The 26001-nt window shown below is 38.3% G+C and overlaps 1 protein-coding gene across 4 annotated transcripts in view; it reads right to left on the minus strand.

Moving 5' to 3' along the window:
- Window positions 1-26001, minus strand: part of TUBGCP5 (tubulin gamma complex component 5) — a 60808-nt gene that overhangs the window by 15629 nt on the left and 19178 nt on the right. For all 4 annotated transcript variants that reach the window (XM_089916971.1, XM_022590500.2, XM_022590502.3 and 1 more), the window contains 10 exons: window positions 17686-17782; window positions 17197-17276; window positions 16661-16796; window positions 12865-12979; window positions 7434-7523; window positions 6577-6670; window positions 5834-6080; window positions 3903-4105; window positions 2726-2841; window positions 956-1224 (listed from right to left, as the gene is read on the minus strand). In XM_089916971.1, coding sequence (XP_089773097.1) covers window positions 956-1224; window positions 2726-2841; window positions 3903-4105; window positions 5834-6080; window positions 6577-6670; window positions 7434-7523; window positions 12865-12979; window positions 16661-16796; window positions 17197-17276; window positions 17686-17782 — 1447 coding nt within the window. The remainder of the gene's footprint in view (window positions 1-955; window positions 1225-2725; window positions 2842-3902; window positions 4106-5833; window positions 6081-6576; window positions 6671-7433; window positions 7524-12864; window positions 12980-16660; window positions 16797-17196; window positions 17277-17685; window positions 17783-26001) is intronic.

Below are 26001 nucleotides of genomic sequence, written 5' to 3' on the forward strand. Positions count from 1 at the left end.
GTAAGGTGCATTATGTTCTAGTAAATAACTAACATTAAGAAATATTAAGTAAACTTATCTAAATATATTATAGCCTGGTATTTTTCCTTTGGCCTATGAAGGTCTATCCCTGTTTTGTTACCCTTACAGTATAGTACCCTTAGTACAACTAAACATTTTTATAACCTCTGTTAGACAATTGCGAAGTTCATGGTTAAACATTCAAAGTATAAGCTAGTTTTTTTCTGAACAGAGTAACAGCTTAAGCAGGAAGCCTGAAAGTAAAGTTACCATTATACTAGATAGCACTATGATAACACTAATAGGAGTCATAATTACATTGGGAAAAACACTTTGAACAGTGGCCCTGGAAAGTTGTTTACGTTTTAGTATTCAGTTAAAAAGGAAACATTCCACAAAGTGAAAATATTACTTAAAGTAGATATAATAATTTAAACTAATTAACGTAACATTAAGATGATTTACAAACAAAACAACTAGGGTCACATCTATACCTCTCAAAGCCTTTTTAGTCAGTTGATAAAACCTTAAGTATACTGCTTAAATTACATCCAAAAAGACCAGAAATTATATCAAGATTTTCTCAAAATCTATGTTCAAGTCTGAACCGCTCACCAACAAATTCCTATCTGAAAGAGTTCATGTCCTCAGGTGCCAAATGCTGCTCTGCATTAAGAAATACCAGAGAATTATTGTTAAAGGACCAGTCCTAAGGCATCAAGAATAAGTAAAATGCATGTGGAACGTATTATCACTGCCTTTCAAACACCGTGATAAATGTTTCCAACGAGGACAATCTTTTTTCAGTCAGAGCAGCATGATCTATCAATTTGATCATGGTGATCAGTTCCATGAAAATAAAAGGCTTTGATAATTTTCAAACTGCAAAATAATGTCATATCTCAGAATGGCAAGCGTGAAGATTGGAGCAGCTGCTCCATCACTAAGGGGTTACCTCTGGCTGTGGCTTGGCACGTGGTGCTCTCCATGCATTGCAGGTTCTTCAGCAGCTGCATTGACTTGCCAGCCATTATGATCTGCTTAAGGACGGGTTTCAGGAAGGACACCATGGTGTGCTGCCTGCTGGAGGGCCCTTGATCACTGCCAGAACTCGCACTAGCGTTATCACTCATTTTTTCTTCGTTTTCTGTCTTTTCTGATACACTGTATAGCGTGTAAGTTGCATACCAAAAGTCTCTGTGATTTACCGGAACATTCTTGTTTCTACAGGGATTCAAAAGAATTTTAAACTTTAACTTCTCTTCCTTAAAAACAACAGTATATCTATTCTAGCTTAGTCATGTTGTCCAAACATTCCAAAACACAGTAATATCAATTATTAGTAAAACAATGCAATCTTTAGGTAAAATGGGACAGATGTTTTACCTGACTTCAGCTTAACATAGAAAAGTGGACAAATACTCTGAATGGCATAGGTAAAATCTAACTATGCAGAAAGTTTCCTGAATTGGAATTAAACAAAATATAATTAATTTGGTTCTCTTTAAAGGTAGAATAAAAGTTTACCCATCTCCTCTGAAAGTAAACTCCAGAATTCCACATCTTTTTTTCCACAACTATTTCCACTGGACTATTTTAACAATGAAACAAGGTGTACTCATCACCCCTAAGGATAGCCAGAATCCCGTTTTTACAAAAATCCTCATGTGCAACAGAAGAAACAAGACATAATGAGACCCAAGATTCAGCTAAAGAAAGGCCAGTTCTCTTATATGAGCACTGTGTAAACAGGGTTACCTTTCTGTAGCTCTAAGTTACTCTCCCTGATGAGTTAAATGGATAGCTATCAATAAAAACATGTATCCAGGGACTTCCCTGGTGGCGCAGTGGTTAAGAATCTGCCTGCTAATGCAGCGTACATGGGTTCGAGCCCTGGTCTGGGAAGATCCCACATGCTGTGGAGCAACTAAGCTCATGCACCACAACTACTGAGCCTGTGCTCTAGAGCCCGCGAGCCACAACTACTGAAGCTCGCATGCCTAGAGCCCGTGCTCTGCAACAAGAGAAGCCGCCGCAATGAGAAGCCCATGCACTGCAACGAAGAGTAGGCCCCACTCGTCACAACTAGAGAAAGCTCACATGCAGCAACAAAGACCCAACGCAGCCAAAAATAAAATAAATAAATAAATTAAAACAAAACAATAAACATGTATCTGTACAGAGTGCAGAACTTAAGACTGAGTTAAGAGAGTGCAAATAGTTCTACATTGCAGTTTCCATGATTCTGTTCAGAAAAATCAATTAAGTGAAGGGGAATCATCATAGATTTTATGATGATCAAGATTTTCCTTAATTGTTTTATTAAATATTATACTAAAAAGGTAAAAAGAGCAGCTAATTAGGAGAAATAAATATATTAGAGGCATATTCTGTAATATTTTCACACCTTTTGTCTCATAGATAATTTATTCCCATTGGTTCCCTTTAATGAAGCCATCTGACATCACCTAATTCATTTTAAGGAACTCAGTGTGTCTTTCACCATACCAGCCAGCCAAAAACACACTATCACTCAAATATATAATCTGCTAATAAGCAAAGCTGTGATTGACATAAAACTTGAAAAATATTTTTGCACTGGTACCTGATGTCTTCTATAAAAATGCAAGAGAACCTGCCTATGGATCAGGTGAAGCTAACAGAAGTGTACGATCTCCACATGGGAGAAGAGAGGTAAAGCCAGCTCCTGCTGTGCCTCCCTCACCTCTGGATGATGAACTCCCGGGCACAGTCGCACAGGTGCCCATGCACGATCCACTCATCTACAGTCTGCAGGTAGGGCCGCACGGTCTCCACCCAGAGTGAGAACAGCAAGGAGACCTGAGGAGACAGCGCAGCACGCACATCCATTCTCAGAACTCCCTCGTCTCTGGATTAAATGAGGTTCGAGCGTTTCTGAAGCACCTTTTAAAAAGTGATCCAATTTCTATGTTTTTTGAAACAAAGTAAGAAATTAAAAATCCTAACCATATGCTATAAAATCCTTATGAAAAACCTCACCTAAATATGAGAAGACCATATTGTCCATAGCAGGACCCTCTTAGGAGTGAAAGTTACCCAGGGACAACAGGTCTAAACTGGACAGTCCAAACTGGTATATGGTTATCCTATCCAAATAGTGCTATTAGCAAAATGTCCATTAACAACAAGGAAGTGATTCTGTTCTACTATAGTTCCTAATAAAAAGAAATTACAGAGCTGAAAGAAATCAACTTTTTACTGAAATGCAGTATCAAAATGGTGAGGAAAAAGAGTCACACCAATAAACTAGGCAAAACGCCTAAATTATATGCCCAAAGAAACATGCGGCTTTCTAGATTAAAGTCTTGATTTGTATTTTTTAAAATTATGGTAAAAAAATACATAATATAAACTACACTGTCTTAACCATTTTAAAGTGTACAGTTTGGTAGTGTTAAATGTATTCATATTGTTTTGAAAACAGACCTCCTAAACCTTTTTCAGGCTACAAAACTGAAACTCTGTACCCATTACCTATCCCATTTTCTCCTCTCCCCCGGTCCCTGGTAACCACCATTCTCTTCTCTGTTTCTATGAATTTGACTACTCTAGATACCTCATATAATAGATCTGTATTTTTATTTAAGAAAGAGTTATCACAAATATCTATAAAAATCAGCTAGGTATTTTTCACATCTTGCTTTTATGTTGTTTTATTCTTGCCTCATCCATCTGGTGATCTTGGCAATTATAGATGAAAAGCTAGTTTCCTACAGCCTCAAATTTAGAATCTAATTTGAAAACTCACAACAACTGTCTGACATACTATTTTTACAAATATCTATGACAGGCTATTGACCACTCCTATGGCTGAGCAGAATTAGTCACACACGGTGGACTAGACAAGGATCCCCACATACAGTTTGCTCAGAGGCTTCTCCAACATTGTCATATTCAAGGATGGCTTTGTACAGGGTGTTGAGCAGGTGAGATGCTCGAACGACATTTCGAGTGTCAGGTGGAACTTCTGCTACTCCAGTACTAAACACTTTGTGCAGAACCTTGAGCTGAGCCAATCGAGGTGACAACTTGTCCACCACTATTGCAAGAGTTATTGTAGTATCTGCAAATATCAAGAAATCAAACTCATTAGCAAGGAAAAATATCTGCATTCAAAATGTGATATAAATGCTAACCTACTTATGGAAAGGCATGGCAAACCGGAGGATGGCAGGTTTTTTTTTGGTTTTTTGTTTTTTTTTTCCAGTACGCGGGCCCCTCACTGTTGTGGCCTCCCCCGTTGCAGAAGACAGGCTCCGGATGCGCAGGCTCGGTGGCCATGGCTCACAGGCCCAGCCGCTCCGCGGCATGTGGGATCTTCCCAGACCAGGGCACGAACCTGTGTCCCCTGCATCGGCAGGTGGACTCTCAACCACTGCGCCACCAGGGAAGCCCAGGATGGCAGGTTTTAATCTCATGTTACAAGGAACTGATTTCTCCCCAAAAAGAACCCCCTAAAGAAGGAAAAGACAACTCAGCAGAAAAATAATGAATAAAGGAAGTGACAATTCATGGAAAAGGAAATTCAAGCAATTCTTAAACATACAGAAAGATACTCAACCTCACTTATGAAAAATGAATGCAGAATAAAACTACTCTGGGCAAATACAAAACAGACTACAATGGGCTCCTGTTTTAGTGAGGGGAGGCGGAGAGGGTGACTACTAAAGGCAACAAGAGCAAGTCCCTTCGTCAGGATGGCACAGCTCTGAACCCTAAATATGGAGGCAGTCATAGAGATCTACACACGTGATAAAATGTAAAAGAACGGCAGAAAGATACCTCCTTGCAAAAAACAAGGCCCTGCAAAACTGGTGAAACCCATGTCAGACCTGCAGACTAGTTAATGTACTGTGCCAATGTCAATTTCCTAGTTTTGATAACGTCCTATAGGTGTCAACACTGGAGGATGCTGGGTGATGGGAACATGGGACTTCAATGCACTATTTTTTGCATTAGTTGTAAATAAAAGTTGAGGGGGAAAACCTGTACTGGGTTACCATTTTCACCTGTCATATTGATGAAGACCCAAAAGTTTGATAACACACTGCTGGCAAGACTGGGAACAAACGGGTACTCATATATATTGCTGGCAAGGGTGTAAAGTTATTTATCTGTACCTCCGTGGAGAACAATGTGGCAATATCTACTAAAATCACATATGACATCACATACCCTTTGACTTAGCAATTCCACTCTTAAGAATTTGTGCTATAGCTAACTTGGTGCACATGTGTACAATTACTTATATGTAAGTGGTTATCACTGCAGCACTGTTGCCAACAGGAAAAGATCAGGTACAGCCCAAATGTCCATCAAAAGGGGACTGGTCTATGATACATCCATACAATAAGATGCTCAATATGTAAAAAAGAATGAGGAGGCTCTTTAAATACTTGTACGGTATATTCCTCAAAATTTAAATTAGAAAGCAATTTGAAGAGAGCAGTTAAAAGACTACTAGGCATGTGTATATGAATACATGTTGCTTGCATATGTCTAAATTATTTCTGGAAGGATGTACAAGAAATAGATCAGTTGGTTGTCTCTGGGCTGGGGAACTAACGCAGCACGAAAAAATTTCACTGTAAATCTTTCTATACTGCTTGGATTTTTAGAGATATGAATGGCTTAAAAATACAAATTTAAAATAATTTAAAAAAATGAGTGTATTCAGGAGAATTACTTATTTGCCAGGTAATTTTCAAATCTTATATCAATTATTAACCTAAATGGCATTCAAAATATGAGTTACGTGTGTTATGCGTAAAAGGGAAGAATATTTAAATACCATTATTGATGATGCACTTCTCAATTTCTGTAAGTTCCTCTTTGAAACTAATGAAGTATTTGTACAGGGCCCACATGAAAGCCTGGTATGTTCTAAAAGGTGCTTCTGTCGACTTCTTAGGAACGGAACCATTTCCAGGTAACATGCTTTCAGAGCTGTGCCCCATGATTTCATCAATAAACTCCTGGAGTCGAAACACAACCTGGCCATATGCTGCTATTTGTTCTAGCACTGATCGTAAACAGCTCTACAACAGAAGCAAACCAGAATGATTTAAAGTCAGTCTTCTGTAGGCATTCTAATTAATATCCCCTCACTGTAAAATATTTCTTTTGTGATTTTTTTTAAACAGTATGCTTAGTAAAAGACAAAGTAATAAAACGAGTATTTAGTTTTACATTCAGAGGAAACAGTGTAAGCATTAATTTTTATAAAATATAGAACTGTGGCTTACACTCTTTAAAAACACATAAAGTAAATGTACTGTAGGCAAAAAAATTACAGTAGACAGCTTTCCCAATAAAGAATGACAGAAAATACAAATCAAAACTAAATATGAACACCACAAACAATATAAAAGAATTCTCTAAGCACTATAAAAATACAAACTTAATTTTGCCTTTTGGAACTTAAATATATTTAATAGTTAATTTTAATTTTGCAAAATGTTCTAAAGTTACATAACCATGATTTACATAAATCTTATTATTTAATTTTAATTACAATAAATACAAATAACTTACATTTGTCAAATGAGTTACTATAATGTTGTTCCTCACAGTTACCTTTCCATCTATCAGCTGAAATATAAAGAGCTTTTTTACCCCTGAAAGTAACCTGAAATAAAAAGATGAATGTACTTTAAGTTTAGAAAAATATACACTACAGTAATGCCTAAGAAATTTTAATAAAAGATTCAGAAGGGGAGGGTAAGGGAGGACAAAGAGGTCAGATAATTAGAAAATAGAAGACATCAGTCTTTTTATCTGATTACTTTAAGACTGATTATTTCAATACCATCTTTAAGAAAGTACAAAACAGTATTGTCGAAACATTTCCTCACATACGTGATGGTCCAAACAGATCTTCCCACTTTTAAGCATGTCAGTATTAATTTTACGGCAGAGAGAACCAGAAACTGGAAATCTCAGTAGTAACAGCACTACATGTTACATTCTTCATCTTCATTTTTGTGTGAACACAGTCTAAATTCTGAGATTCCTGGTTCCTAGGTACAGGGCACAGGTAACTCTCACTGATGTGCTCTGCCTAAAAAGCAGCAAGCAGAAAATTAGAAACCTTAACTTGAATTCAGATATCTAAAAAGTGATAGTCTAATCTTGGTTAAATCATATATGACAGTATTTAAATGGAAAAGAGGTAAATATACCAAAATCTCCATGGTCGACTCTAAAGTTTGGGCTTACTGAGTCTCCCAATCCAAATTTAGGTGTCCACAGGGATCTGACTTGGGTTCATACCTAATGGCCTATTTCTAATATGCATGTGAAAAACCCTCAAACACCTTTCTTCAGAAAACCAAAATTCTGCTTCTCATTAATAAAGTCTTTAGACTATGAATTAGGTTAACAGGTCTTACCACAGGGTTTCCCGAATAACCTGCGTTTCAGTAACAAAAACTCTGTCATCTGGAACATATAATGGGTCACTGGTGTACAAGTGTTGGTCCCTATTAAATAACAAACATCAAATGTCAATGAGAAGATTTCTCATTAAGTAAAAGTAGAAGTCTCAAAGAATATGTGTAATTTAGTGGTAATTTAACCAGCAATCGATAAGCAAATAAACATAATACATACTTTAAATTTCCTCCCATATTCATTTTCACAAGTCAACTGAAATACTTTCAGAGAAGCACTTTCAGAGCAATTTTAAGTGTATTGCTGACTTAGGCAAATATTTAAAACTATGTATTGTTGTTTTGGAAAAATAGTAACTATTTTTGCAGTAAGTACACTAAAACAGAAATCAAATAAATGGCCTAATATAAACCAATCCATTCACTTTGAAAATAACAAATCAAAAGACAGATTATAGCTAAATAATTTCACTTTAAAAATAATAATTAAATAACAAAACTGCTTAGGGCTTCCCTGGTGGCGCAGTGGTTGAGAGTCCGCCTGCCGATGCAGGGGACACGGGTTCATGCCCCGGTCCAGGAAGATCCCACATGCCGCAGAGCGGCTGGGCCCGTGAGCCATGGCCACTGAGCCTGCGCGTCCGGAGCCTGTGCTCCGCAATGGGAGAGGCCACAACAGTGAGAGGCCCCCGTAGCGCAAAAAAACAAAGAAACAAACAAACAAAAAAACTTGCTTAATTGGAATTGTTAAAAATTTCAAGGAAAAGCAGATTTGAGATTTGTTTTCCCTTCTCACTTGGCTGTCTTGTGAATAAACCCTTTCTGCTGCAAACCTTGGAGTTTCAGCATTTGGCTTGCTGCTCATCAGGCAAACGGAGCTAGTTCGATGAGGAACTGATCACAGGTTAAGTGGCAAGTGCAAAGTGTTATGAAGAATAAGTGACTGAGGAGAGCGGCCAAGATGGCAGAGTAGAAGGACCCTAAGCTCACATCCTCTCATGAGCACAGAAAAATTACAACTAACTGTGGAAAGAAAAACTGATAAAAAACACTGAAACATACCAGAAAATATTAAAGAAGGAACCACAACAAGACAGGTAGGAGAGGCAGACTCATGATATAATCAAATCTGATACTCCTCAGGTGGGTGACCCACAAACCGGAGAATAATTATATTATAGAGGTTCTCCCACACGTGAGTCATGCCCTAGTCTGGGGGGTCTGGCACCGGGAAGAGGAGCCCCCAGAGCATTTGGCTCTGAAGGTCAGTGGGGCTTGACTGCAGGAGCTCCACAGGATGGAGGGAAATAGAGACTCCACTCTTAAGGGCACAAACAAAATCTCATGAGCACCGAGACTGAGGGCAAAGGCAGCAATATGATAGGAGCCCGGGCCAGACCTACCTGCTGGTCTTGGAGGGTTTCCTGGGGAGGTGGGGGATGGCTGGTGACTCATCCTGGGGACAAAGACACTGGTGGTGGCTATATCAGGGAGCATTCACCTGTGTGAGCTCTCATGGAGGCTGACCTCTTGGCACCAAGACCTGGTCCCACCCAGTAGGCTGTAGACTCCAGTGTGGGGATGCCACAGATGAAACAAACTGGGCAGGGACACAGCCCCTCGCCTCAGCAGACAGGCTGCCTAGACTTCCTGAGCCCACAGCCACCCCTACACATGCCCACAGATACAACCCTGCGCACAAGAGGGACAAGACCCAGCTTCACACATCAGTGGGCAGGCACCAGTACCTCCTGCAGGAAGCCTGAAGAAGCCCCTGGACCAGTCTTACCCACCAGGGGGCAGACACCAGAAGCAAGAAAACCACAGTCTGCAACAGCTCACTGATGAAATCAAAGAGGAAATAAAAAAATACCTGGAGACAAATGAAAGTGGAAACACAACGATCCAAATCTACTGGACACAGCAAAAGCAGTTCTAAGAGGGATGTTTATAGTGATACAAACCTAACTCAAAGAAGAACAAATAAAACCCAAAGTTAGTAAAAGGAAAAATCATAAAGCTCCACAGTGGAAGTAAATGAAATAGAGACAAAAACATAATAGAAAAGATCAATGAAACTTAGAACTGGTTCCTTGAAAAGATAAACAAATTTGGTAATCTGCTTATCAGACTCATCAAAAAAAAAAAAGAAAAAAAGAGAGAGAAGGCCCAAATCAATAAAATCAGAAATGAACAAGAAGTTACAACTGACACCACAGAAATACAAAGGGTCACAAGAGACTACCACAAGCAACTGTATGCCTAATAAAATAAAACAACCTAGAAGAAATGGACAAATTCCTGGGAATGTACAATCTCCCAAGACTGAATCAGGAAGAAATAGAAAATATGAACAGATCAATTTCCAATAATTAAATTGGATCAGTAATTTAAAAAAGTTCCAACGAACAAAAGTCCAGGACCAGATGGCTTCACAGGTGAAGTCTACCAAACATTTAGACAAGCGTTAACACAAGCGTTAACACGTATCCTTCTGAAACTATTCCAAAAAATTGGAGAGGAAGGAACACTTCTGACCTCATTCTACGAGGCCACCATCACCCTGATACCAAAACCAGACAAAGATATCACAAAAAAAGAAAATTACAGGCCAATATCACTGATGAACACAGATGCAAAAGTCCTCAGCAAAATACTAGCAAACTGACTTGAACAATACATTAAAAGGATCATATACCATGATCAAGTGGGGTTTATCCCAGGGATGCAAGGATGATTCAACATTTGCAAATCAATGTGATACATCACATTAATAAATTGAAGAATAAAAATTACATGACCATCTCAATAGATGCAGAAAAAGCTTTTGACAAAATTCAACATCCATTTATGATAAAAACTCTAAAAAAAATGGGTCTGGAGGGAACATACCTCAACATAATAAAGGCCATATACGATAAGCCCAGTAACATCATACTCAAAGGCGAAAGCACTTCCTCTAACATTAGACACAAGACAAGGATGCCCACTCTTGCCACATTTATTCAACATAATTTTGGAAGTCCTAGCCACAGCATCAGAGAAGAAAAAGAAATAAAAGGAATCCAAATTGGAAAAGAAGTAAAACTGTCACTGTTTGCAGATGACATGATAATATATATAAGAAAATCCTAAAGATGCTACCAGAAAACAACTAGAGCTTATCAATGAATTCAGTAAAGTTGCTGGACACAAAATTAGTATATAGAAATCTGTTGTATTTCTATACACTAACAATGAAATATCAGAAAGAGAAATTAAAGAAACAATCCCATTTACCATTGCATCAAAAAGAATAAAATACCTCTGAATAAACCTACCTAAGGAGGCAAAGACCTGTACTCCAAAAACTGTAAGACACTGATGAAAGAAACTGAAGAGGACACAAACAGCTGGAAAGATATACTGTATTCTTGGACTGGAAGAATCAATATTGTTAAAATGACCATACTACCTAAGGCAATCTACAGAATGCAATCCCTATCGAATTACCAATGGCATTTTTCACAGAACCAGAACAAGAAAATTTTAAATGTGTATGGAGACACAAAAGACCTTGAATAGCCAAAACAATCTTGAGAAAGAAAAATGAAGGTGGAGGAATCAGGCTCCCTGACTTCAGACTATATTACAAAATTACAGTAATTAATACAGTATGGTACTGGCACAAAAACAGACACATAGATCAATGGAACAGGATAGAAAGCCCAGAAATAAACCTACACACTCATGGTTAATTAATCTACGACAAAGGAGGCAAGAATATGCAATGGAGAAAAACAGTCGCTTCAATAACTGGTGCTGGGAAAACTGGACAGCTACATGTAAAAGAATGAATTTAGAACAGACTCTAACACCATATACACAAATAAACTCAAAATGGATTAAAGACCTAAATATAAAACTGGACACTACAAAACTCCTAGAGGTAAACATAGGCAGAAAACTCTTTGACATAAATCGCAGCAATATTTTTTTGGATCCGTCTCCTAGAGTAATGGAAATAAAGAGAAACATAAACAAATGGGACCTAATTAAATTCAAAAGTTTTTGTACAGTAAAGGAAACCATAAGCAAATCAAAAAGACAACCTACTGACAGGGAGAAAATATTTGCAAATGATGCAAATGACAAGGGGTTAATTTCCAAAATATATAAACAGCTCATACAGCTTAATTTGAAAAAAAACAAACAACCCAATCAAAAAATGGGTAGAAAACCTAAAGACACTTCTCCAAAGACATACAAGTGGCCAACAGGCACGTGAAAAAATGCTCAATACACTAATTATTAGAGAAATGCAAATCAAAACTACGAGGTATCACCTCATACCAGTCAGAATAGCCATCATTAAAAAGTCTACAAATAGGGCTTCCCTGGTGGCGCAGTGGTTGAGAGTCCGCCTGCCAATGTAGGGGACACGGGTTCGTGCCCCGGTCCAGGAAGATCCCACATGCCGCGGAGCGGCTGGGCCCGTGAGCCATGGCTGCTGAGCCTGTGCATCTGGAGCCTGTGCTCCGCAACGGGAGAGGCCACAACAGTAAGAGGCCCGCGTCCTACCAAAAAAAAAAAAAAAGTCTACAAATAATAAATGCTGGAGAGGATTTGGAGAAAAAGGAACCCTCCTCCCCTGCTGGTGGGAATGTAAATTGGTGCAGCCACTATGGAGAACAGTGCAGAGGTTCCTTAAAAAACTAAAAACAGAGCCCCAATGTTCATAGCAGCACTATTTACAATAGATAAGACAGGGAATCAACCTACATGTACATCAAAAGATGGACAGATGAATGGATAAAAGAAGATGTGGTACACACACACACACACACACACATATACACACAATGGAATATTACTCAGCCATAAAAAGAATGAAACACTGCCATTTGCAGCAACATGGATGGACCTAGAGATTATCATACTAAGTGAAATAAGTCAGACAGCGAAAGGCAAATATCACGATATCACTTATATGTGGAATCTAAAAAAATGATAGAAATGAACTTATTTATAAGACATAATTGCACTCATAGGCATAGAGTAGAAACTGCTACCAAAGGGGATAGCAGACGGGGGGAGAGATAAATTAGGAGTTTGGGATTAACATATACACCCTACTACATATAAAACAGGTAAACAACAAGGACCTACTGTATAGGATAAGGAATTATATTAAACATCTTGTAATAACTCATAATGGAAAAGAATCTGAAAAAGGATTATATACACACACACACACATATATAAATGTACGTATGTATAACAATCACTTTGCTGTATACCTGAAACTAACACAACACTGTAAATTCAATACTTCAATTTTGAAAACTGTTAAAAAAAAGTTCAAGAAAGCATTTAAGTCATAATTCAAAACCAAATATTAAAACATCCAAGTTTCCTCTATCAACACATGAAATGGAAAATAGCTTCTTACCAGACAGCAGCTAGATTGGAGTGCAAATGTAAACTATGAGGAAACCTCGAGGACCTGACTGTCCAGTACTGACGGACCACATGTTGTTCCAGCCAGCTTCGGGCATCTGATTCATCTAGTGGAAGGGAATTTATTTACATTTAAGTTATAAGAGTTAACAACAAAATACTTGATCAGCTTTGCTACAATATCTGGACTTATGATTCCATTCAAATATTCAATTGACAAAGGGTCTTTAAAATAACAGCTACCCAACAACATTTATATATATAATCATTTACTTAAAACCATACACACACACACACACACACACACACACACACACACACACACACAGACATACAAAATTTAATTGTCACTGCTAGAAAGTAAAAAAAAAAAAAAAAAATTACTCGATTTTAAAATGACCCATGAATAAAAAGACACAATCAGTATACTTGAATAATTCAATAATCATAAAAGAAATTGAAAATGGTAACCTAAGATGTCCCCAAGCACCCCCAAAGCCTCAGGACTAGTAGTAGGGTTTGAAGGATTAGCTATCTTATACACATTGTTGTAGAAAACAGAAAAAGGGAGAGCTGTCTAACATTTTATGAGGCCAATATAACCCTGCTTCTAAAACCAGATAAAGACATGATAGAAAAAGTAATTCATCGAAGAATAAAGATTAAAAATTCTAAATTAAAAAAGGCTAACCCAATCCAATACTATAGTAAAAAAATAACAGAATGATCAAGGAAGTTTAGCTCAGGAATTCAAGGATGATTCACTATCAAAAAAATCTATCAGTAAAGTACTAGAGTAAAAGTGATGAATTATAGAATTATCTCACAGATAAAGAACAGCACTTGATAAAGTTCAATACTTATTTATAATTAAAGACTCCTAGAAAAACAGGAATAAAAGTCTTAATTTTACAAAGGACACATATCCAGAACCTATGCCAAAAACTATCACACTTAATTAAGGAATTTCAGGGGCAACCCTCTTGGGATAAAAACCACTCCAGGAAACCCACGCTCATTGCCACTGCTTCCTCTGCAGACTAGAGGGCTGGCCAGGAAAGAGACATGGTTAACATGTCATTAAGAAGATATAAGGTATAAGAACTGGCAGGAGGGGCTTCCCTAGTGGCACAGTAGTTAAGAATCTGCCTGCCAATGCAGGGGACACGGGTTTGAGCCCCGGTCTGGGAAGATCCTACATGCCGCAGAGCAACTAAGCCCGTGTACCACAACTACTGAGCCTGTGCTCTAGAGCCCGTGCGCCACAACTACTGAGCCCACGCGCCACAACTACTGAAGGCCACAAGCCTACAGCCCGTGCTCTGCAACAAGAGAAGCCACTGCAATGAGAAACCTGTGCACCACAACAAAGAGTAGCCCCTGCTCGTCGCAACTAGAGAAAGCCCACAAAGCAACGAAGACCCAACACAGCCAAAAATAAATAAATAAATAAAATAAATTTATTAAAAAAAAAAAGAACTGGCAGGAGATAAAACTGTCAATATTTGCAAACAATACTGATTGTCTACACAAAAAACCTAATGGAATCAACAATATATAAGCAGTATGAGAGTTCAGCAAGAATGCTGGATATAAGAACAATTTACAAAAAACAAGTGTCCCCCTACTCCAGCAATAAATAAAACAAAAAAAGACACTATTCACAATAAGAACTATTAACATACATAGAAATTAACAAAGACTTAAGGTCTTTACAAAGAAAATTTCCAAAATCTGGTAAGACATTAAAAAATTAGAATAAATGCAGATATTTTCATAGTAACGATGTCAGATCTCCCCAAGCTAAATCTATAAATTCAATGCAATCCCAATAAAAATTCCAGCTGGATTTTTAAAAAGGAACTTTTAAAATGTCTTTAGAAGAATAAAAGCCCACAAATAGCTAAGCCTATTTTGAAAAAGAGTAAAGGCGGTGAGGGGGAAACTTGCCTTCTATGTGTTGAAACATAGTACAAAGCCATATAAAATAAAAAGTCTGTTCCTCCACAACTCACACTCAGGGAAGAGAACTGAATGTTCAGAAATAAATAAGTGTATAGATACATAATGATGTTAGAACCACAAAGCAATGTGGAAAGAATGGACTGTTGGGAAATCTGCTCATGACACGGGAGAAAAATAAGCTGGACCTTTTAACCTCACTTCATACATAAAAGAGGATCTGGTGGTCACTAAAGAGCTAAACACAAGCTCTAAAAAAGCAAACAGAAGGAAAATACAGGGGAATGTTCTTTTAGAGAAAAATATCAAGGCCCAAATTCTAACCATACCATGAAAAATTCAGATTTGAGTACAATAAGATATTTTTTAAAATCACAGATTCTGTTTCAAGGATACCATGAACATACAGGTGACTAACTAGAGGAAGAAAATTGCAATGTCTAAAACCTAGGAATTACTATCTAGATATACAAAGAACTCTGAAGTGTGGGGATGGGCAAGAACGACATGAAACTCCAAAGAAAAGCAAGCAAAGGATGTCAATGGATACATCGTAGAAGGGGCAAGACTGATCCCAAGTACTTATCCTGTGTAGTCAGACAAATGCAAATGAAAACAGCAGACCAAATCAGAGGCGGGGTCCTAATCAAGTAGGGATGAGATTGTGGACCAGGTCCATAATTGGGCATGGCATTAGGGAGAATGGCTGAAGGCAGCTCAGGCCTGTCCACAAGAGAAGCAATTACAGAAATGAGGTACTGCAAACTGCAGCATCCTACTCAGCCATTAGGAGCAACAGAAGAGATATTCACAGAGTGACATGGACAGATTAAAACAGAGTTAAATGAAAAGAAGAACAGAACAGAGTTTACACATAGCATAATACCAGTATGTAATTTTTAAAAAGGAATACAACCAACCAAAACAATGTACTTTACAAGAACTCAACATGTTTGAGAACAGATATCAAATACATTAGAACAGGAGCCTGTCACTGGGCTGGCAGAGAAAAGGAAAGGGGAGTGAGAATCAGAAAGGGCAGAAGAAAAGAAATAAACTAAACCAAAAGGCCCTGCACGGGCTGCTGCTGCTGCTCACACGCTCTGAGCTGATTAACCCACACTCTACCCTAAAGGTCCAATTCAAGAATGAAAAAGAAAGGGAAGAGAAAAGAAAGCAGAAAATCGTTAGCATGCTAAATCAGCTTTAACTACTTTATGTGCATTTGGCAAGGTTCAGGTACAAAGAACAGGGCTAGGTCACAGACCGCAGCTTCTGGGGTTAGCTTCCCGGCTGTGACCGTGGGAAAAACACTGTAACCACGCCTCTGTTTTTTATCTACAAAATGAGAAGTAGGATTAGATGTTCTAATCTCTAAGGTTGTTTCCAGCTCTTTCTGGATTCTACCAATTCATATTTTTTTTTACTAAAAACTGGAAAAGCAGACATTCAAATTTAAAATTAAATTGTATGGATCTTTTCCTTTTATTTAGTCACTAACTTTAGCAAAGCCAATCCTTCTCAAAAAAAAAAAAAAGAGAAAGAAAAGAAAAGAAACAACCATTTAGGACTAACAAAGTTCTCAGAACTATATTAAAAAAAGACCAAAATTGCACTGTAAATGCCCTTTCAACACTAATTCTATACAGCTACTTCTTAGGCACTACAGAAGAAAGATCTACTAATGGTTTAAAAAGGTTTGTTTTTAAGGACGGCAGAGCTTACCAATATTTTAAACCACATGGAACTGATTCTCAAAGCTTGCCTTTCCTTCTAGAGAATTCTTCTATCAGAAAATGATGCCAGTATCTAAGAACACACACTACCTTTCCAGCTGACTTGAAGTCCCAGCTTTTTGTTTTGATCTTGTTCTTCTAATGGTGTTCTGTCCACCTGAATCCCAGAGTCCTCTCTGCTTAAAGGCTGTTGATCATCTTCATCTTCACTTTCTTCAGACCAATTCTGATTAAAAGAAGGCAATACACCTTACCCTTAGAGCACCTAACAACTGGAGCTATTTAGACTAAAAGATCAAGAAAATTTCAGAAGAAAAGCAAAAACTTTATCAAATAAAACCTTTTTCTACATGTCTTGAAAGTTACTATTATAGGATGGAATTCGTTTTGGTGGCAAAATCCCAAGATTTACAGCTCCTTAAGGGATACATATATTTTCTGATCAACTTCCTAGTACCGATGTTTGGGTGCAAAATCTTAATAAAACTTCCATAATAAACCACTCTAATTTAGTGAAGAGTGTTCCTGTTTTAGATAAGTTGCTGTAGGGCAGAAGGACCCATAAAAATCATCTAAATAACTTGGCATGTATTTATATTTTCAGTAGCAAAACCACTGCTACTTACTGGTGTGTCTACATTTGGGCCAAGGTCAATTTCTTCACCTTCCATCAAGTATTTTCCCCAGTCGAAATCGTCTTTCTTTTCTAAAATACATCAGAAGAATTTCATCAGCTTGATCAAAAATATGTGGGAAAAAACCCCCAAATTACAGTAAAAAGTCTAACAAAACTCATAATAAAATACACTTGGGAAATGAAAGTTCAAAAATATTGACACACTCAATAAGTTGACATTCTAATACATTTAAAAATTTAATTTCTTTATCTTCAAAAGTGATTTTTCTCTTTATATAACTGAAAGTTTAACTTACAAAGTCAGAACTCATATTTTAAAAGAAAATTTACAACTACCATTGCACTTAAGACAACAGAAATATTTTAGTTTCAGATTTTTTTTTACAACTTTTTATAAAATCTCAAAGTCTGGTAATTAAGTCATAAAACCAATTTCTCTTTTATTTGTTATATATATGAAAAGCATTTGGTAACATACCCACTTCTTTATCTCTTGGTGTTTCCACATAATTGCTGTTTGAAGGAGAATCAGACAGACATAGAAGAAGTGACAGTATGGAATAATGTGCATCTGTCTTTAAAACAAAAAATGAAAAATATGAATCACTGAGGTTTGTAAGAGTTTTCTAAACTAGTCTGAGTAAAGAAAAGATAACCCCATGACAGTTATGTCCTCAATTTTTTTTCCTGGTTTAAGAAAACACAAATCATACCTAAATAAATCTCAAACTCTAAACTTGTTTTTATAGTTCAAACATGTACAGATAAGGAACCTGTCAAATAATGCACTACCTGAGTCATAATGAGGAATCTCAGACAAACCTAAACTGAGGGACAAGCTACCAAATAATTAGCCTGCTCTCTTCAATAATGTCACGGTCAAAAAAAGAAAGGGTGAGGAATGTTCCAGATCAAAGGACACCAATTGGTGAACCCACGCAAAAAGTACACAGGAGTTCCTTTTAGTATTCTTCAACTTCTAAGTTTTTTTAAAACTTAGTTGTATTTAGTTGTATTTTAAAAATCACATTTTAAAAAAGCTGCCAAAAATGAAAAATACTCCGAATAGTCATAAACTATGCATGGAAAGGAGAGAGGAGGTGAATTAAAATCAAGGAAGGTAAGGAAGTCTCAGGTTACCTCTCCCTATTATATGTTCTATAGTACTTTATGTACAGCTTCATAGTGTTTATCGTAATTATAATTAAATAGCTATTCACAACTACTTGGGTAGTGATGATCATGTCTTGTTTATTCCGTATTCCTACCACCCAGTGATGACAGGGACACAGTAGACACTTGGTAAACTTTCCTGGGAATGATAAGGCAACATATCACGAATTCTCTGCTTAGAAATGCGTTAAATTCCTTTAACAAAAAAAAATAATTTTCATTCCATAGAGAAGAGTAGTCTAAAATGTAAATACTTGAAGAAAATAACTCCCAATATATAAATCTATCATTTAGTAATAATTGCTAACATCAGATTGTTTATTTTGGAAGAACTTTGTACACCTGAAACAGTTGAATGTTACCAGTGAAAGAGGAGAGAACTATGTACAGTAAAAGCAAGAGCACACACAGTGCCCTTGCAGACCTCCCTACTTTGCCAAGGACCAGAACTACCGCCCTGTAGCTGCATGGTGATGCACAAAAGCAGCACATGGTCCTGGGAAGAGGACCTGGATGAGGCCATTCCCCTACCCCTTGTTCATTTTTTTGCTAACATCTATAAGGGAGCTTGACACCTAGAAGACTGATTAATTGAGGTAATCACTGAACTAAAAATTAGCATTAATGGCTAAAACATAACCTATCAATCAGCTAATATCACGTTTTAACTGAAGTCACTAATAGCATTAAAGAACAAAGAAGACTGCTGCTAAAAGTTAGGGCCCTGGAACTTAACATTTAGATGATACAGGAGACCGTCCAAGATGGCAGATTGGGAAGACCCGCACTCACCTCCTCCTACGGGCACACCAAAATTACAACTATTTACAGAGCAACTATCAGTGAGAATGCTCTGCAGACTAGCAGAACAGATCTTCTGAAGCTAAAGATACGAAGAAGGAACCACAATGAGATGGTTAAGAGGGGTGGAGACATGGTATAGTCAAGACCCATGCTCCCATCCCAGGTCAGTGACCCACAAATAGGAGGATAATTATAACTGCAAAAGTTCTTCCCAAGGAGTGTGGGGTCTAAGCCCCCTACTGAGCTCCCTGCCTGGGGGTCCTGCATTGGGAAGACAAGCCCCCAGAATGTTTGGCTTTAAGGCTAGTAGGGCTTATATTCAGGTGACCCAGAAGGCTGTGGGAAATATAGACTCCACTCTTAAATGGCACACACAAAATCTCACATGCTCTGGGACCCAGGGCAGAAGCACTAATTTGAAAGGAGCCTGGGTCAAACCCACCTGCTGATCTTGGAGAACCTCCCAGAGAGGCAGGAGGTAACTGGGTCTCATCCTGGGGACACAGATGCTGCTGGCAGCCATCGTGGGGAGCTTGTTCTACCACAAGGACATTAGTGTGGGCAAGCACCATTTTGGAGTCCTCCTCTAGCTTATTAGCACAGGGGGCTTACCTGCCCACCAGCCAGTCTGTAACAATCCCAGGGCCCCCAGGCCAGCTGCCAGCCATGTGGAGACCCAGCCTTGTCTACCAGTGTGCCCACGACCCAACCCCACCCACCAGTGGGCAAGACCCAGCCCCAGGACCTCCTGGGTCCTGCAGCCAGCTGTGCCAGGACCCGGCATTGCCCACCAGCATCCGGGCAGACCTAACTGAGGCTGAGTCTGGCAGCCAACTGTGCTGAGGACCATCCTGTGTACCACTGAACCCACAGTAGTCAGCCCACCACAACAGAAGGGTCCATGCAGCCCATAGAGGGGGCACCCATAGAACAAATAGCTCTGGTGACGAGAGGGGAGTAGTCTGCTGGGCCCTATAGGGCATCTCTTATATAAGGCCACTTGTTCAAGTTTGGGAAACATAAGCATTCCACCTAATGAACAGAAGTGAAAACAGAGAATTAGGCAAAATGAGGTGACAGAGAAACATGTTCCAAATGATAGAACACAATAAAAGGCCAGAAGAAAGAAGCAAAGTGGTAAAGTTTCCAAGGCAATGACTGTAAAGATGCTCAACAAACTTGGGAGAAGATTGAACACAATGAGAAGCATAACAAAAAGTTAAAAAATACAAAGAAAAACCAAACATAGGTGAAGAATACAATAACTGAAATAAAAAATATACTAGAAGGAATTCACAGTAGATTAGATGATACAGAGGAATGGATCAGTGAACTGACTGTAGTGGAAATCATGCAAACTGAACAAAAAAAATTAAAAATAAGGACTGTTTAAGACACTTCTGGGACAATATCAAGAGTACTAATATTCACATTATAGGGGCCCCAGAAGAAGGAGAAAGGGGCAGAGAACTTATTTGAAGGATAATAGCTGCAAAATTCTTTAACCTGGGAGAAAGGAAACAGACATCCAGGTCCAAAAAGCAAAGAGAGCTCTAAACAAGATCAACCCGAAGAGGTCCACACCAAGACACATTGTAATTAAAATGCGAAAATTAAAGTTAAAGACAGATGGACTTCCCTGGTGGCGCAGTGGTTAAGAAACTGCCTGCCAATGCAGCGGACATGGGTTCAATCCCTGGTCTGGGAAGATCCCACATGCCGCGGAGCAACTAAGCCTGTTCGCCACAACTACTGAGCCTGCGCTCTAGAGCCCGCAAGCCACAACTACTGAGGCCCATGTGCCTAGAGCCTGTGCGTCACAACAAGAGAAGCCACCGCAATGAGAAGCCCGTGCACCGCAATGAAGAGTAGCTCCAACTCACCACAACTAGAGAAAGCCTGTGCACAGCAATGAAGACCCAATGCAGCCAAAAATAAATAAAATTAAAAAAAAAAAGTTAAAGAGAGAATCTTAAAGGCAGCAAGGGAAAAACAAGTTACTTACAAAGGAATTCCCATAAGGCTATCATTTGACTTTTCTGCAGAAACTTTGCAGGCCAGAAGGGAGTGGCATGATGCATTTAAAGTGATGGAAGGAAAAAAACCTACAACCAAGAATACTCTACCCAGCAAGGCTATCATTCAGATTTGAAGGAGAGAGCAAAAGTTTTACAGACAAGCAAAAGCTTAAAGAGTTCAGTACCACCAAACCAGCTTTTCAAGAATTGTTAAAGGGACTTCTTTAACTGGAAAAGAAAAGGTCACAACTAGAAATAAGAAAATTACAAAAGTAAAAGCCTCAGTGATAAAGGCGAATATACAGTAAAGGTAGTAGATCAACCACTTATAAAGCTAGCAGGAAGGTTAAAAGATAAAAGTAGTAAAATGATCTATATCCACAATAAGTAAATTAAGGGATACACAAAACAAAAAGATATATCATGATGTCAAAAACATTAAATGTTATGGGGAGAGGAAAAATGCAGGGTTGTGAAAATGTGTTCAAACTTAAGAAATCAGCAACTTAAAATAATCACGTGTATATATTAGCTTGCTATATACAAACCTCATGGTAATCACACACCAAAAACCTATAATAGATACACACACACAAAAAGAGAAAGGAATCCAAACATAACACTAAAGATAGTCATCAAATCACAAGAGAAGAGAACAAAAGAAGGAACAAAAAAGAAATTAAAAAACAATCCCAAAACAATTAACAAAATGGCAATGAGAACTTACCTATCAATAATTACTTTAAATGTAAGTGGACTAAATGCTCCAATCTAAGGATACAGAGTGGCTGAAGGGATACAAAAATACCCATATATATGCCACTCCTAAGAGTCTCATTTCAGATCCAAAGACACAGGCAGACTGAAAGTGAGGAAATAGAAAAAGGTTTTCCATGCAAATGGAAATGAAAGCTGGGGTAGCAATACTTAAATCAGACAAAAACAGACTTTAAAACGAAGACTGTAAAAGGAGACAAAGTACATTACATAATGATCAAGGGATCAACCCAAGAATATACAATACCTGTAAATATATATGCACCCAACATAGGAGCACCTAAATACAGAAAGCAAATAATAACAAACATAGAGGGAGAAACTGACAATAACATGATAATTGTAGGGAACATTAACAGCCCACTTACATAAATGGACAGATCATCCAGACAACAATCAATCAGGAAACAGTAGCATAAATGATACGTTAGATCAGATGGACTAAATAGATATATGTAGGACATTCCATCCAAAAAAGCAGAATACACATTCTTTCAAGTGCACATAGAACATTCTCCAGGATACATCACATACTAGGCCAAACAAGTCTCAGTAAAATTAAGAGGACTAAAATCATATCAAATATCTTTTCCGACCATGCTGCTAAGAGACTAGAAATCAACTACAAGAAAAAATTTGCAAAAACCACAACCACATGAAGGCTAAACAACATGCCACTAAAGAACCAATGGGTCACTGATGAAATCAAAGAGGAAATTAAAAAATACTTGGAGACAAATGAAAGCGGAGACACAACAATCCAAATCTACTGGACACAGCAAAAGCAGTTCTAAGAGGGATGTTTATAGTAATACAAACCTAACTCAGGAAAAAAGAAAAATCTCAAATAAACAACCTAACCTCACACCTAAAGGAACTAGGAAAAGAAGAACAAATAAAACGCAAAGTTACTAAAATGAAAAATCATAAAGCTCTACAGCAGAAGTAAATGAAATAAAGACAAAAACATAATAGAAAAGATCAATGAAACTAAGAGCTGGTTCCTTGAAAAGATAAACAAATTTGGTAATTTGCTTATCAGACTCATCAAAAAAAAAAAAAGAAAAAAAGAGAGAGAAGGCCCAAATCAATAAAATCAGAAATGAATAAGTTACAACTGACACCACAGAAATACAAAGGGTCACAAGAGACTACTATGAGCAACTGTACGCCTAATAAAATGAACAACCTAGAAGAAATGGACAAATTCCTGGGAATGTACAATCTCCCAAGACTGAATCAGGAAGAAATAGAAAATATGAACAGATCAATTTCCAATAATTAAATTGGATCAGTAATCAAAAAAAGCCCCAATGAACAAAAGTCCAGGACCAGATGGCTTCACAGGTGAAGTCTACCAAACATTTAGACAAGAGTTAACATGTATCCTTCTGAAACTATTCCAAAAAATTGGAGAGGAAGGAACACTTCTGACCTCATTCTACGAGGCCACCATGACCCTGACACCAAAACCAGACAAAGATATCACACAAAAAAAGAAAATTACAGGCCAATATCACTGATGAACACAGATGCAAAAGTCCTCAGCAAAATACTAGCAAACTGACTTGAACAATACATTAAAAGGATCATATACCATGATCAAGTGGGGTTTATCCCAGGGATGCAAGGATGATTCAACATCTGCAAATCAATGTGATACATCACATTAATAAATTGAAGAATAAAAATTACATGACCATCTCAATAGATGCAGAAAAAGCTTTTGGCAAAATTCAACATCCATTTATGATAAAAACTCTTGAAAAAATGGGTACAGAGGGAACATATCTCAACATAATAAAGGCCATATATGATATGCCCAGCTATCATACTCAGAGGCAAAAGCAGGGGAGGAACCAAGATGGCGGAGTAGAAGGACATGCTCTCACTTCCTCTAGCAAGAACACCAGAATCACAACTAACTTCTGGACAATCATCGACAGGAAGACACTGGAACTCACCAAAAAAAGATACCCCACATCCAAAGACAAAGGAGAAGCCACAATGAGATGGTAGGAGGCGCACAATCACAGTAAAATCAAATCCCCTAACTGCTGGGTGGGTGACTCACAGACTGGTGAACATTTATACCGCAGAAGTCCACCCACTGGAGTGAAGGTTCTGAGCCCCACGTCAGGCTTCCCAACCTGGGGGTCCAGCAACGCGAGGAGGAATTCCTAGAGAATCAGACTTTGAAGGCTCGTGGGATTTGACTGCAGGACTTCAACAGGACTGGGGGAAACAGAGACTCCACTCTTGGAGGGCACACATAAAGTAGTGTGGGCACCAGGACCCAGGGGAAGGAACAGTGACCCCATAAGAGACTGAACCAGACCTACCTGCTAGTGTTGGAGGGTCTCCTGCAGAGGCGGGGGTTGGCTGTGGCTCACCATGTGGACAAGGACACTGGCAGCAGAAGTTCTGGGAAGTACTCCTTGGCGTGAGCCCTCCCAGAGTCTGTCATTAGCCCCACCAAAGAGCCCAGGTAGGCTCCAGGGTTGGGTTGCCTCAGGCCAAACAACCAACAGGGAGGGAACCCAGCCCCACCCATCAACAGTCAAGCGCATTAAAATTTTACTGAGCTCTGCCTACCAGAGCAACAGTCAGCTCTACCTACCACCAGTCCCTCCCATCAGGAAACACACAAGCCTCTTAGATAGCCTCGTCCACCAGAGGGCAAACAGCGGAAGCAAGAAGAACTACAATCCTGCAGCCTGTGGAACAAAAAACACATTCACAGAAAGATAGACAAGATGAAAAGGAAGAGGGCTATGTGCCAGATGAAGGAACAAGATAAAACCCAGGAAAAACAACTAAATGAAGTGGAGATAGGAAACCTTCCAGGAAAAGAATAAAGAATGATAGTGAAGATGACCCAGGACCTCAGATAACGAATAGAGGCAAAGATCGAGAAGATGCAAGAAATGTTTAACAAAGACCTAGAAGAATTAAAGAACAAACAAACAGAGATGAACAATACAATAACTGAAATGAAAACTACATAGAAGGAATCGATAGCAGAATAACTGAGGCAGAAGAATGGATAAGTGACCTGGAAGACAGAATGGTGGAATTCACTGCTGCGGAACAGGATTAAAAAAAAAAGAATGAAAAGAAATGAAGACAGCCTAAGAGACCTCTGTTGTTAAACACAACAACATTCGCATTATAGGGGTCCCAGAAGGAAAAGAGAGAGAGAAAGGACCAGAGAAAATATTTGAAGAGATTATACTTGAAAACTTCCCTAACATGGGAAAGGAAATAGCCACCCGAGTCCAGGAAGCGCAGCAAGTCCCATACAGGATAAACCCAAGAAGAAACACGCCGAGACACACAGTAATCAAACTGGCAAAAATTAAAGACAAAGAAAAATTATTGAAAGTAGCAAGGGAAAAATGACAAGTTACATACAAGGCAACTCCCACAAGGTTAACAGCTGATTTCTCAGCAGACTCTACAAGCCAGAAGGGAGTGGCATGATATACTTAAAGTGATGAAAGGGAAGAACCTATGACCAAGATTACTCTACCTGGCAAGGATCTCATTCAGATTTGATGGAGAAATCAAAAGCTTTACAGACAAGCAAAAGCTAACAATTCAGCACCACCAAACCAGCTCTACAACAAATGCTAAAGGAACTTCTCTAAGTGGGAAACACAAGAGAAGAAAAGGACCTACAAAAACAAACCCAAAATAATTAAGAAAATGGTAATAGGAACATACATATCGATAATTACCTTAAACGTGAATGCATTAAATGCTCCAACCAAAAGACACAGGCTTGCTGAATGGATACAAAAACAAACCTATATATATGCTGTCTACAAGAGACCCACTTCAGACCTAGGGACACATACAGACTGAAAGTGAGGGGATGGAAAGAGATATTCCATGCAAATGGAAATCAAAAGAAAGCTGGAGTAGCTATACTCATATCAGATAAAATAGGCTTTAAAACAAAGAATGTTACAAGAGACAAGGAAGGACACTACATAATGATCAAGGGATCAATCCAAGAA

The sequence above is a fragment of the Delphinapterus leucas genome, chromosome 8, assembly GCF_059928025.1.
Source record: "Delphinapterus leucas isolate spDelLeu-1000000601 "Yukka" chromosome 8, BTC_Dleu_Yukka2, whole genome shotgun sequence".
NCBI classification, from domain to species: Eukaryota; Metazoa; Chordata; class Mammalia; order Artiodactyla; family Monodontidae; genus Delphinapterus; species Delphinapterus leucas.